The sequence below is a fragment of the Phalaenopsis equestris genome, unplaced genomic scaffold, assembly GCF_001263595.1.
Source record: "Phalaenopsis equestris unplaced genomic scaffold, ASM126359v1 Scaffold201692, whole genome shotgun sequence".
In the NCBI taxonomy this organism is placed as follows: domain Eukaryota; kingdom Viridiplantae; phylum Streptophyta; class Magnoliopsida; order Asparagales; family Orchidaceae; genus Phalaenopsis; species Phalaenopsis equestris.
Genome location: NW_018221439.1, coordinates 16,951 through 31,235, shown reverse-complemented (window position 1 = coordinate 31,235; position 14,285 = coordinate 16,951). Strand labels below are relative to the sequence as shown.

At 29.2% G+C, this 14,285-nt stretch overlaps 1 protein-coding gene across 3 annotated transcripts in view; it reads left to right on the top strand.

Annotated features, from left to right (window-relative positions):
• LOC110036021 overlaps window positions 1-13,092 on the top strand; it is a 31,257-nt gene extending 18,165 nt beyond the window's left edge. For all 3 annotated transcript variants that reach the window (XM_020740367.1, XM_020740366.1, XM_020740368.1), the window contains one exon: window positions 12,429-13,092. In XM_020740367.1, the coding sequence (XP_020596026.1) occupies window positions 12,483-12,974 (492 nt within the window). In that variant the 5' untranslated portion in view covers window positions 12,429-12,482 and the 3' untranslated portion in view covers window positions 12,975-13,092. The remainder of the gene's footprint in view (window positions 1-12,428) is intronic.
• The last annotated feature ends 1,193 nt before the right edge of the window (window positions 13,093-14,285 follow it).

Sequence of the window (14,285 nt, the reverse complement as noted above, 5' to 3'; positions counted from 1 at the left end):
TATGCAGGGGCTGCTACACTGGTGTCAGGGTGTGGTGTCAAATAAACAAGGGTCCCCACATTACGGTCGATTGCTGGTAAATAAGTTAGTCCGTGAATTTAATATTAGGATAAAATATTGGAATATAAGCATTCTCACTAATAAATTAATGAAATTAATTGACATTATAGTTTATAGGAAGATTAATATCTTATGTATTTAAGAAAATAAATGGGTTAGAGAAAACGCCATGGAGATTGATAGTTTAGATTTTAAACTTTGGTTTCAGGTAGGAGTCACACTATAAATTGTGTAGGTGTAATTGTAGATAAGAATTTGAAAGATAATGTTGTAGAAATTAATAGAATTGGAGATAGAATTATAGCCATAAAGATTGTTGTCAATACTAAGATTTTTGATGTTATAAGTGATTATGTTTCTCAATAGGTTTAGATATAGGTTCAGAAGGAAAATTTTGTAATGATCTAGAATAATTAGTATAAATGATACCTGTTAAAGAAAATTTTTATTGGAGGGGATTTAAATGAACATGTTAGTAGATGATGGATATTCTTAGAAATATTCATGATGACTGCGATTTTGGAGTGATTAATGAAGAGTAGAATCGTTTTAGATTTTGTTTAAACTTATGATTTTGTTATTGCTAATACTTTATTTAAAAAAAATAGATGAACAATTATTACTTATAAGAATGGAGCTAATAAAACACATTGATTATTTTTTTATGAGAAAAAGAGATTATCGAGTGTGTAAAGATTGTAAGGTCATTCCAAGTGAAAATTTAAGTATTCAATATCGCTTATTAGTTTTGGATTTTAAGATGAAGATTATAAAATAAAAAATAGATGAAAACATTGTCATAGAATTATATAAGGGCACTAAAAGACACAATAAAATTACTTTTATGAGTAAACTAAATAAACTTCGAGATTTTAGAAATTGAAATGTTCTTGAATAAGCGAATTCTATGTGGGATAAAGTAGCAAATACTATTAACCAGTGACAAAAGTTCTACTTGGAGAATCAAAAAGAAAAATTTTTATAAATAAAAATAATTAGTGGTAGAATTATAATGCATAAGAAAAGATAAAATATAAGAAGTTATGTTATAAAAATTAGTTTAAATGTCAAAACTCAGAGAACTGAGAAAAATATAAGATGAACCCGTAGGGAATCTATGTGGAAAATTTTTGACGTAAAAAACTTATTTTTAGTTATCTTTATAATAGATTAAATACTAAAGAGAGTGAAAAATATGTATATAAACTAGCAAAGCAAAGAGAAAAGACAAGTAAAGATTTAATTCAAGTGTATTAAAGTCGAAGATAAAAAAAAATGCTTTTTTTCGATGAAGATATTCAATATAAGTGAGTGAGTTATTTTGATAATCATTACAATGAAATTTTTAAAAATATGATCGACCATTGTTGTGTTAATAACATTAATATTAATAAATTACAATTATTTTTTTTTTTACTGCCACATTAGTAAAAAAGAAGTTGAGGAGATGTTAAAGAAAATGAAGGGTAGAAAATATGTATGACCTGATGTATCCTAATCGAAGTGTGGAAATATTTAGCAGATTTGAGTTTCTTGGCTTACTATACTCTTTAATATTATTTTATAAACTAAAAAGATGTTCAAGTGGAGGAAGAGTATTTTGTTCCTCATTTTTAAGAGTAAAGGGGATGCTCAAGAGTGTGCAAATTATAGAGGATATAAATTAATGTGTCATACTTTAAAATTATTGGAGAGGGTAATTGAACATATGTTAAGACATGATATGAAAATTTCTCATAATCAGTGTGGATTTATGCCAGACAGGTCTATTATGAAAGTTGTACATTTATTAAGAGGTTTGATGGAGAAGTGTAGAGAGAATAAGGAGGATCTACATATGATTTTTATTGATTTAGAAAAAGCTTATGATAAGGTTTCAAGAGAAGTCCGTTGGAGAGTTTTAAAGAAGAAATTTGTTGATATGACTTATATTCAAGTCATTAAAGATATGTATGCTATAACTGTTACTTGTGTTCGTACGGGAGGATTGACCAAGTATTTTCCTATTTCAGTTGGATTACATTAGAGATCGGCTTTAGGCCCATATCCTTTTGCTTTAGTTATGGATGCTCTTATTGGACATTTACAGGAGGATGTACCTAGGTGTATGCTTTTCGCTGATGATAGTTTTTTTGTAGATAAGTCTAGAAAAAGAGTCCAGGAAAAACTTAAATTATGGAGGTCTACATTGGAGTCTAAAGGGTTTCGTTTGAGTAGATCTAAAGCTGAATACATGGACTGTAATTTTAGTAGTGGTAGCGCTTAACTATGGGTGACAAATATTAAAATGTGTGATTGTTTTAGATATTTCGGGTTTATATTTCAAATGATGGTGATATAGATGGATATGTTATTAGTAGAATTCAAGTTGGTAGCTTGAAGTGGAGGAATGCATCGGGCCTACTGTGTGATAGAAAAGTACTGCTTAGATTGAAAGGAAAGTTTTATAAGATAGTGGTGAGACCTGCTGTTGGCTTATAAAAGAGAAGCATAAATCTAACTTAAGTGTCGCAGAGATGAGAATCCTTAGGTGGATGAATGGCTTTATACTTAGAGATAATGTGAAATGAAAAAATCTATGAAAGGGTTGGTGTAGCTCTAATGGCAGACAAGATTAGAGAGTCATCTTAGAGGGTAGGTTCACATTAAATGCTCTAATGGCAGACAAGATTAGACAGTCATCTTAGATGGCTTATTCACATTAAATGCAGACCATCTGATGATCCTGTTAGGAGAGTAGATATTTTAGATTCGACTTTGGTTAAGAAAGGCAGAGGTGGACCTAAAAAGACTTGGGCAAAAAAATGATCTTAATATATTAGAATTAAATGAAAATATGGCACTTAATACGACACAATGGAGAAAAAAGATTCATGTAGTTGATCTCACTTTGTGGGATAAAGGCTTGTTGTCTTGTAGAAGCTAAATGATGAATTATTTGAGAGTTGATATTTTCATCTTCATCCAGATTCAAAATAAATCTATTCATTGGTTCTTGAGCTCCTCTATCAGAAGAAAAAAATGACTTTTATAATTAGAATCATATTTAGAACCAAAATTAGAATTATTTTTAATTTTCTTTCAATTTTTTTTTTTTCTCTTTTATAATGGCCTAATTTTTTAAATATTCAACACATTTCTTAAATTTTTATGAAACTCACATGCTCCAATATTTATATATTACAAACCAAGTGATTTTTATCTCTTAACATTACTCATAATTCTCTTATTATAAATTTATATTTCAAATAAATATATTCCGTGTACATTTTACTGGTATTTCAATATGAGTTCCACATTTTTATGCTAGATATTTTCTTCTGGCGCTACCACCCATTCTAATAAAAAAAAATGATGATATCATTTAATGAAAAAACAATGAACTTAATAGTATAATAATTATGGAATAGGAAAGTTCAGCCTAGAAAAAAAAACGACAAATGAAATAATTATAAATGAAACATGTGAAACACTTGTAAAATCAATCCCAATGAGTTAGTGACGCACATGCTATGACTATACAATTTAATTAGTAAATAATGATATAAAATCAATTCCAACCAGTTATGATAAAGATTAATGATGATGATGATAACAAAACCCAATTTAACAGATTTATATCGCATGAACACCCAAACAACCTCCAAAGGTTCTGTACATAAGTTTCGTACATCACTAGCTAATGACAAATGCCTTGATTGTCTATGTCGCAAGATGAAATATGCATAAGAAAGTATCGATAGCATGCCATAAATGGAAAATTGAAATGAATAACATATAATGTGAAGAAGAGATATGTTTATTTGAAATTTAAATTTTGTGACGAGCAAATTACTTGTGGTGTTAAGAAATTTAAAGATAAATTGAAAATTGACTTGCACACAAACGTTGGAGCATGTGGGAAAGTGTCGGTTAAAAACAAATAATGTTAAATAGTATGCCATCCCAAAGGAAATAACATAAATAAATATGTTCGAGATAATTGAGAATAATTCTTATTTTTGTTTTCAATATGATGATTCTAGCAGTGGAAGTCATTTGTTCTTTTCTAATTGACTAATTCGAAGACCAATAGATAGATTCGCTATGAATGTTGATGAAATGAGAATATTAACCCTTAAAATAATTCCTCTTTTAGCTCATGAAAAAAATACACATAAATAGACTGTTTAGATTGCAAGATGCTTTCATTAGAATAAAATTTCATTTAATGTGATTAGGAGTCCTTGGATAAATATGCATCACTTTTGTTGGGAATTATGGATGGCCTAATTCTTTTGGTATGATCTGATGCAGAAATTAGCATTCTTTTCCATTGTAATTAGGGCGAACAAAAATTTTATTTCCCGAAACCATATCAAACAATACAACACTAATAACTCACACAAATACAAAAGATAAACACCTATAATTTTAAAGATAGACGATCTCTCCTAATTCTTACAACTCTCAAACCCTAGACCTCAGACTTACAATAATCCTATGCATAAACCTAACCCTGAACATAATAAATCTATTTATACCCAACAATAATAATAACAAAAAAAGATTAAATTTCCATTATGTATACAAAAAGACAAGATTTCCCTTAGGCTAGGCAATGTCACAACATCTTCCTGGAATGTAGGAGCTTTGGATGAAGAGGCTAGAAAAAAAAAGAATTATTAGTGGAGTGAAGAAGACATGTTGAGATAGGCATTACAATTATATCAGCTCATTGATCAAATTTTAGATAAAGATATATTATAAATTTTCTTATTAACAACCTTTATGGGATATTCTTTTTGGAATTTGTTGATGCATGTATGGACCTTTGTAAAAGATGTATAATTGCAATTTAAAATATTTGATGAGGTTGTTTAAGAAATTGATGAGAGCTTATTTGTTCAAGTTATGACGGATAATGCAAGTGTTTATAAGGTTGCAGAGAAGAGTATTTACTGAACTCCATGTGTTGCTGATTGTCCTGATTTAATTTATTGAGAAATTGAGACAATTACTACAATATAAATTTGTTTTTTTCAAACAAAAATAGTAAGTAAATTTATTTTATAATTCTTTGGTATTAAGCTTGATGAGAAAATTCATAGAAAATAAACTTATTTAGTAGCAGTTATAAGGTTTATCATTGTTTATATAGTCTTATAAATATTTAAAGAGTTACAACAATCTTTGGAGGCTATGTTTCCTTTTGAAGAATGAGATAAAAGTTCATGTACAAAAATAAGTGACGATGATTATTATACAAGATGATCATTTTTGGCATAGAGTTAATTATGCTTTAAAATCTACGATGCCTTTAGTAAAAGTTATTATCCATGGTTGATGGTGAGAGGGCTCTAAATATAAGATTTATTTATGAAGCTATGAGCATATAAAATAAAAAATAATAAGAAATTTTGGAGAAAAATGAGTAGCTTATAACGAAGTATGGAAAATCATTGATGAGTTTTGGGATCAACAACTACGTCAATATTTCTATGTTATGGGATCCTCAATTTTATTATGATAAGACTTCTCACATGGATAGAAATTCATGTTTAGTTTATATGTATGCATGGATATAATTGGTCTGTAAGGCTGACTATCTTAAAGTGAATGATCAATTTGATGATTTTTTTTAAAGAATGGAATATTTGGAATATTTGGGTTTACTGCAGCTCAAACATGCTACAAGAAATGCTTACCTAATTAATTTAATTCATCTATAGTTTTAAATTTATGAATTCATGATTTATATTTACGCTTTTTATCTTAATATATATTAATAATATTATTTGAACTTATTCTTGAATGTTGATGGGCATAAATTGAAGATGACGTGTTTGAAAAAAAAAAAATCTGTGAACATTCTTAGTTTTGTTCAGATTTCACTTGTGAGCGTAATTAGAAGATATTCAACCAATTGTTAGTCTTGTTCAGATTTCACATGTGAGCGTAATTAGAAGATATTCAACCAATTGTATAGAAAGAAGAAATCAATTGGCTGCAGGTCAAATGAACAAGTTAATTTATATTATGTTTGATAAAAAATTAAGAGATGCACACTTGAAGTTACAGAAATAATGAAATGATAGTGCTATAATAGATCTTTTAGTTCCTAATAATATTTTCTCTAATGATGAATACTTAACGACTAAAAAAAGTAGGATTTGAGTTTAAGGATGGTGATAATCTTGAATGATGATGATAATGATGATATCAATATTACCATTGTAATGGGTCAAAGAGCTGCTGAATTTGGAGCAACTTCTATTTCATAATCATTTATAAGAAAGAAACAAAGTGGAGTTGGAATTTCAAAAAAATCAAAAGGAAATATCAAATAATGGATTATTTAGTTATGTTACTAATTTGTTATTTTATTTAAAAGTATATTAAATTCAATATTTTTTTATATGTTGAGTATATTAAATATTTGAAAGTTCAAGATTTTGATGATAATACACATAATCTGTGAATGATAGTTTTTACAGAATGATGATTTGATAACCATGGATCCTGATCCTTGTGGCATATTTAAATTTTGTGCAATGTAAATTTTAATGTTTACATCTTATTTTGATATTCTATTTTATATTACTACTTAAGATGTTATGGTTTGTTATATTTATGATTTATGTTTAATTTTACGAGTTATTATTATTTTCTCTTGAGGCTGACGCCTTGCCTCTCTAAGAAATTTTTTTTCTTTTTCAATTTCACCTTTTTATACATTGACAATACTTATTTTAATATGTCAAAGCAATTATTATCAAGTTATCATCTAGTTTATTGCTCGAGTCATTGAATACATAAAAATTTATTGAGTTATTGATAAACTTAATCCAAATAGATATTGAAATCTAACTTGACCAGTTCAATAAGATTACCACACTTAAACAATGCAATTGTCAATAAACTAGTATTTTTATACATGTGCAAAATTAATGACTTCATATAAGTGTGGGATCAACAATGATACCATTTTATTGAACTGAATGATAATATTATATTAAATAGGTGCCATTTTTCCATCAATAAGGAGATCTTAAATTTTTTGAGTCCATAACAACTCTACGCCTAAAGTCTTCTCTGAAGTTATCATACAAATCTATTTTATTATGAACTCAAAGGCGATCTTCATAATTCAATATTCTTTCCAGACAAGCAATTAACCCATGTTTTCACCTCTTCATCATTAGGAAAATTATCTTCAAAATAAAATTGAGGGTTTAAATAATAACCAAGTGCATGTAGTGGTTTATGATGCTGGATTTCCCATCTTGTATCAATTTTCCTTAAAATAGGTCCATAACTCTTTTCATTATACACATAATTCAAAGTAATTTTTTTTACTGAATCCATTAACTCATAAATATAACCCATGGCTGTCATTTCTTCCGAGTCAACCTTTCTTAGATCATTTAGTTGTGACACAATACTTTTGATATAATAAGCAAGATGCTCTAAAAATATGGATCAAACACTTGAGCTTTTATACTTTTTGTCTTTTTAGCCTGTTGATTAGAACACTAAGCTTATGAGAACATTGCCCGAAGTGGTTGTTTCTGCCTGTAAATGCTTTGAAGAGTCAAATATATTATAGCAAACTATGCGACGGCTAGACAAATGAGCTCCCTCTCCTTTATAAATGGTCTCATCAAGTCAAGAACCCACGTACGTCTATAAATGAATATAACTTGGTTTGTTTTTATAAGTGTGCTTTCGTGAATCTTCAACTTTGTAATATCTTCTAATATTAGGTCAGTGCAATGTGTTGCACAAGCTGTCCAGTAAGTATATTGTATTTTTCCCATTATCTTTTTACCCGCAATCACATAATTTGACCCATTATCTCTTATTATTTGCATCACATTTTTATCTCCTACTTCCTCAACCACGTCATCCAAATAAGTGTATATTAACTCGCAACTCTTTATAGCATCAAAACCATCCAGAGATTTAAGAAAAACCATCTTGAGGTTTAAGAAAAAGGTCCAGTTGGACCATTAACAAATGAATTAATCAATGTTCTATTTTTTCCATTTGTCCAACTATCTGATATAATTGAGCACTCATATTTACTTCCATGCCTTCTTTGCTTCTCTAACATCTCATTGATTGTAGCAGCTTCATCTTTGAGTATTCAAGTTTTTAATTCTTGCATTGTAGGTGGAGTAAAATCAGGTTCAAAATTAGCAACAACTTCAAACATAGATATATAATATGGGTCATTAGTAGAAGCATTCTTGGGTGAAGAGGAGAGTTGGAGACGACTAAAGAAGTTTTTGAGAGTTTTCCTTAGGTTTCCTCTTCCTCTCTTGGGGTTGACGTTTTAAATTTTTTTTTTTATCTTTTTCTTTGTATTGTTTTTATATGTTTTGAGAGGTTATTGTATAAGAGAGGAGTTGACTGCTATAGAAAAGAGAATAAATCATTTCTAAGTATTTACTTTTTTGTTTTACTTATAAAAATGATTTTGTTGGGATACTTTTCCCGTGTTCTTTCTATTATGTGTAGCTAAACTTTCTTTCGCGCCTCTGTGATTTATGAGATTTGGTTTTGTAATTTTTTTAGATGATTTCTTTCCTTATATCGTTTTTCCGAGACATCAGGGCTTTTTTGTTGTTGTGTTATTATAGAGTTTCATTTACTCTTGATCTGATCACTTCGGACGTTAACATATTTCGTGATTTGTGACTCTTTCCCATCGTGCAGAGGAACGAAATGGTTAACCACAAAATCCAGGTAATAGTAGACATTTTATTCGTGTTTTGCAACATAGAAAGGGGATCGGAACAAATCTAAAGGATACCATAAGATTTGAGGAAGCCTCAACTTCATGGATTCTAACATTCTTTTGATCTAGACATAGGCATACGAAGGATATTCTATCTTTGTTGACAATAATCACGTTGGGGAAATTAATAATCATGAATTGCCACATTACCTAAATGATAGGAGCATGGGCCTCACATACCTTGAAGACAAATAAGATTTATTAGCCGTTGTTTTTCGTATTCTCCAAACATGTCATCTTTTATTATTGTTTTTAAGTAAAGGATTTTAGGAAACAATATTTTGTTTCTGATCACGCTAAACTAGGTTTAGAAGTTTAGTAAGCTAGAGATTTTTTCAACAGAATAATTCGTAGCCCTTTCCTCGTAGGATCGATGAGCGGTACTATTTAACCACATTACTACTTCACAAGTGCACTTGCATTGTACGACCGACTTACACTCCGGTGAGTTTTAGCGCGTCACTCTCCAAAGTATTTTTCTTGAAATGTTATCATAAGTTTTCTCTAATTTAATAAAAAGTATGTCTAGATCATTTTTTCTCTATGTTTTTCAATCAAACCACTCAATGGATGTATAGCTTTCATAGTGGACTTTCTTGGCATGAATTCAAACTGATTTTAGAAAAATTTGGTATTATATCATAATCTATGTTAAGGAAGGAAGAGGTAGACCCAGGATGACTTGGGCATATTGTATAAAAAAAGATTTTAATTTATTAGAATTAAATGAAAATATGACACTAAATATGATGCAATGGAGAAAAAGGATTCATGTAACCGACCCACTTAGTGGGATAAAGGTTTTGTTGTTGTTGTTGTATATCATAATCTATGTTCAATTGTTCTCTTCCATAACTTTTATGTATGAGCCATTAACATAATTCTTCTATCACTCTTTCGCTTCTCTCTTATTCTTAAACATATGAACCAATAGACTTTTTCTTCGCTTGTCAGAAATATTTTTATTTTTTAAAATAATATTAAAAAAATTGTTAAACAAAAAAAATTTCAGATTTCCTAAATATTTTAACACTTCTATTAGAATATTATCAGGTCATACTATTTTTTCACACTTCATTCTTCTTAAATCATTATTAATTTTCATTTTACTAAAGGAACAACAAAAAAATTTTGTTATTATTTATGATATTAAGATCACTAAAATTGATTGTTATTACAAAATCCTTGTTGTAAAGTTTATTATAATACCTATCTCATTTATGTTAATCTCATCTAAGAAAAATGTTTTTTTATTTTCATCCTTATACATTTTACTTAATTGAATATGCACTTCCCTTATCTTTTGTTTTATTAATTTATTCATATATATTTCACCCTTTTTAGTATCTAATATATTATAAAAATCATTAAAAGCTGAATTCTTAGCGTCACAAATTGTTCTCTTGGATTCTATAAGAGTTACCTTATATTTTTTTTCAACTCTCCATGTTTTCACATCTAAACTAATTTTTATAATATATATTTTTTATTTTCTCATCTTTTCTTGCACATTATTATTCCACAAACTATTTTTATTCATAAAAATTTTTCCTTTGATTGTCCGAACACATCTTTTATAACTTAATTAATGATACTCATTTTACTTTATTTGATATAGTATTTAGCTTGTTCCTGATCATCCCAAATCCTAAGATCTTAAAGTTTACTTATAAAAATAATTTTATTTGTTTTAAAAGTGTCCGCATCTAATTCTATAATAATATTTCTTATTTTTTTATTTTTGAATATTTTATCTTAAAATTCAAAACCAATAATCCATGTTTGGCGTTTAAATTTTTGCTTGGAATAACCTGACAATTTTTACAATTTCAATGATTCATTTTTCTCATAAAAAATAATTAATTTGTAATTAAAATTCATTTTTATAAATGAGAATATGCTCGTCTCTTTTCTTAAATAAAATATTAGTAATAATACATGCATAAACTAAAACAAAGTCTAATATTGACTCCATCTTTTTCATTTGTCACTTCAAAGCATAGGTGTCATGAATACTTCTAAAATCTTCTATCAATCTATCAACATATTTATTTAAATCACCTCTAATAAAAAAAATTTCTTCAAGAGGCATAATTTGTATTAATTCCTCCATATCATTCTAAAATTATTATTTTGAACATATATGCAAACCTACTTGGGGAGTGTAATTACTTTATAATATTAAAAATTTTAGCATCAACAATAATATTTAAAGCTAGTATTCTATCTCTAATTTTATTAATTTTTATAATATTATCATTCAAACTCTTATCTATAATTAAAACTAAACAATTTCTAATATGACTCGTACCCGAATACCAAAATTAAAAATTTATGCTATCAATCTTAGTTTTTTCTTTAACTCATTTAGTTTCATGAATGCATTAGATATTTATTTTGTTATGAGCAATAATATATACTAATTGCTTTCATTTACCCATAAAAGTATCTATATTTCAAGTTTCTACTATTGTATTAGTTTTATAAACTAATTTTTTTGCTCGTATTCATCCATAATGTGAGAATTTTTGCTTATTTAACACTACTCTTGGGCACCGGTGTAATGGCTATTGCACTCTTTCTAATGTATCCATGTGGTATAACACGTCACTTCCATGGGACGTCCTAACATTGACATAATGATTTAAGGATTTATGTTATAATTTTTCGACAAAAAATATTTACACTGGTTGTCAACTGCCTAACCGTACACTTTTAGCATCTTGAACTTGAGACCTTACAATGACAGTTTTGGTGGTTGTTACGATTAAGGAAAAAGTATTACTTCTTTATATGAATAAAATAAAATTAAGAGAAAAATAGGGAAAAAATCATTGATATTAGGTTGTTTATAGCTAATTACTTGTAACTAATTACTTTTCGGAAAGCTTAACAATTGAAATGTGGTTGTATTAGTGGATAAAGTTTTGAATGATAAAATTTTAGGAGTTGAATAAGGTTATTGACAGGATGATTGCTAAGATAATTATGGGTGAGAAAATTATGAATTTGATCACTATTTTTGAGATTAAAGTAAAAAAATGAGTATTTTTTTTTTTCCATTCATATTTAGGTGATTCCAGCACTGACAACTGAGCTAGATGATCTATTCTTGAATAAATTGGTTAAATCAAATATGAAATAATTAAGAAGTGCGTGTGGACCATTGTTATATGTCTAGAAGTTATGCAAAAGTGTTTTTCATTAAATAGAGTTCACCTCACCTCATGACTCACGACACTAATGATAGAAGAAAGGGAACTCAGAGAATCTTACCACCCCAAGAAGTTGGGATGGATGATGATGCTGATGATGTATTTTGTCATACAATAGGCATTAAAGGCTCTACATAAGTAACAATTTCATTTTCTATTATTGAAACACACTTCTAAATCTTTCGGTATAGTGAAGCAGTCAATCTTCTTTTTGATTTCACGTGACGCGTTTTATACTTTTGTTCACACTCTTTAAGCTCTGATTTTATGTTGGAGCTGGTTTGAGTGGTTAGCAAAGCTTTACCAAATTTATAAAGAATATCAACAAGAATGGATGAATAACTTGTTGATTTGCTTGTCGTCTACTGCAGAGTCCAGCTGTTCGGAGATCTGTTCATTTATTTTGCTGAAAGAATATTGAAAGTATGAAATTGTGGATAGCAAGTAGAAAAGTGTATGATTACATCCGCTATGATCTAAAGGAAATTGCATTCCCCTCATCTTTACCTGATCCTCCTCATATAAAGAAACGCAGGAAGCTTACATTGGTGGAACGCTGGCTAATTTTAAAAGAAGCTTCAAGGCTCTATGCAGCTAGTTGGGTGCGAGACATTGGTCCTGATTTAAGGCCTAATGACTATAAAAATAAGCAAAATGACAATGTTGATCAGGGGAGAAATGCCAATTCAAAGAACGATGAGCCTTCAACATTGGAGGATCTTGCAGTGGCAGCACGAGGAGGCATGGAAACCTTAAAGCCAGCTCTGCAGCGACTTTACATGATTAGAGCATCAGCTTACAGAGATGCACTTAAATGCTTCATACAAGGTTATCAAGAAGGGATAAATTCAGTCATGGACAAGAGCAAAGATACAAACTTGAAGATGCAAGATGGTGTTCCAAGAAAAGATAGTTAAATGTTATATTTATCTTCCTGAGTTCTTGTAACTATAAAAAATTTGTCAATCTTAAGGGAAGATATGCTGTAGATTAGATTTAAGTCTCACAACTAGCCTATAACCTTTCTTTCATATGTGGTCTGGACATTACTCAGATTTTTCATGGGCGATCTTCTTGCCACTGGACTGGATTAGCCTGTCTGCTAAATCTAAAAAATTTTCCTTGCTGCTAATTGTTTGTCATTGCCCAAAAAGGTTTTAATTTATGAAAGCACACAACTTATCCATATTTATGTTTGCTTGGATTTGATTATTATTATTGTTATTGTTGACGACCTACAGGCATAGTTACATCTATTCCTCAGTTCTAATTGGTTACCAACTTCAAGCTCTCTGTACACGTCATGGTGTCTTTTTCCTCGGGTGTTTTCTATGGCTATTTCTATTGTGAATCCTAGTAAGCCTTCCATTGATGGATCTGTATCCTTTGGCTACTAATTTCATTGCTACCGTTGGTTGGGGTGGCTGGAATGGGACCTTTGCTACTTTGACTCAACAAGGTCTAATTATATCACATCTTAAAGCTTTTTTTGGCATCAATGGTTCGACCGCTTTTGTTGATGGAAAAATTACATCATTCCAAGATGAGTTGCCTTTTTCTTTTCACCAAATAGGAATTTGATATGGTTGTTAAGGGATATGATCTCATTCTTATAGAGTAAACTTTCGTTTTGTTGTCCTAATATTCATAATGTTTGTAAGTACTTCGCTGATTTGGAATCTTATTTAACGGTTTCTGTTGACCTTATAGATGTGTAACACCTATTGATCAGGACTGAATAAAGGTGTTAATATTTTCTTGTCGGTATAATAATGTATGTAAATCTGTTTGGCTGCAAGGATTTAGATATTTTAATTTTTGGCAAAGCATTTATTTCATGTGATTGACATCCTTTGATGTTTTTTTATATTAGAATCTTGGGTACATATCTCATTTTATATCTGTTGTTAACAACTGCTTGTTCTGTTTTCTAGGAGTATGGGTGTGCATTCGGTTGGTTAATATAAATTTCTTAGCGGACTTGTTAATCCAATTGAACCGGACCAAAGCATAGGCACACTCAACCAATTAAACTAGAGGTAGAACTAAACTTTCAGATAGCTTGGTTTTGGTTTAACCGACTTCTGAAAAAGAACAATATAAGTTCTTTTGGTAATGCATAGACTCAGATGAAATTATAATATATGGAGGAAATGATATATATCTATATATCACAAACATATGTATCTATATCTATATTTAACATAACAGCTGGGAGCTATGTTGGC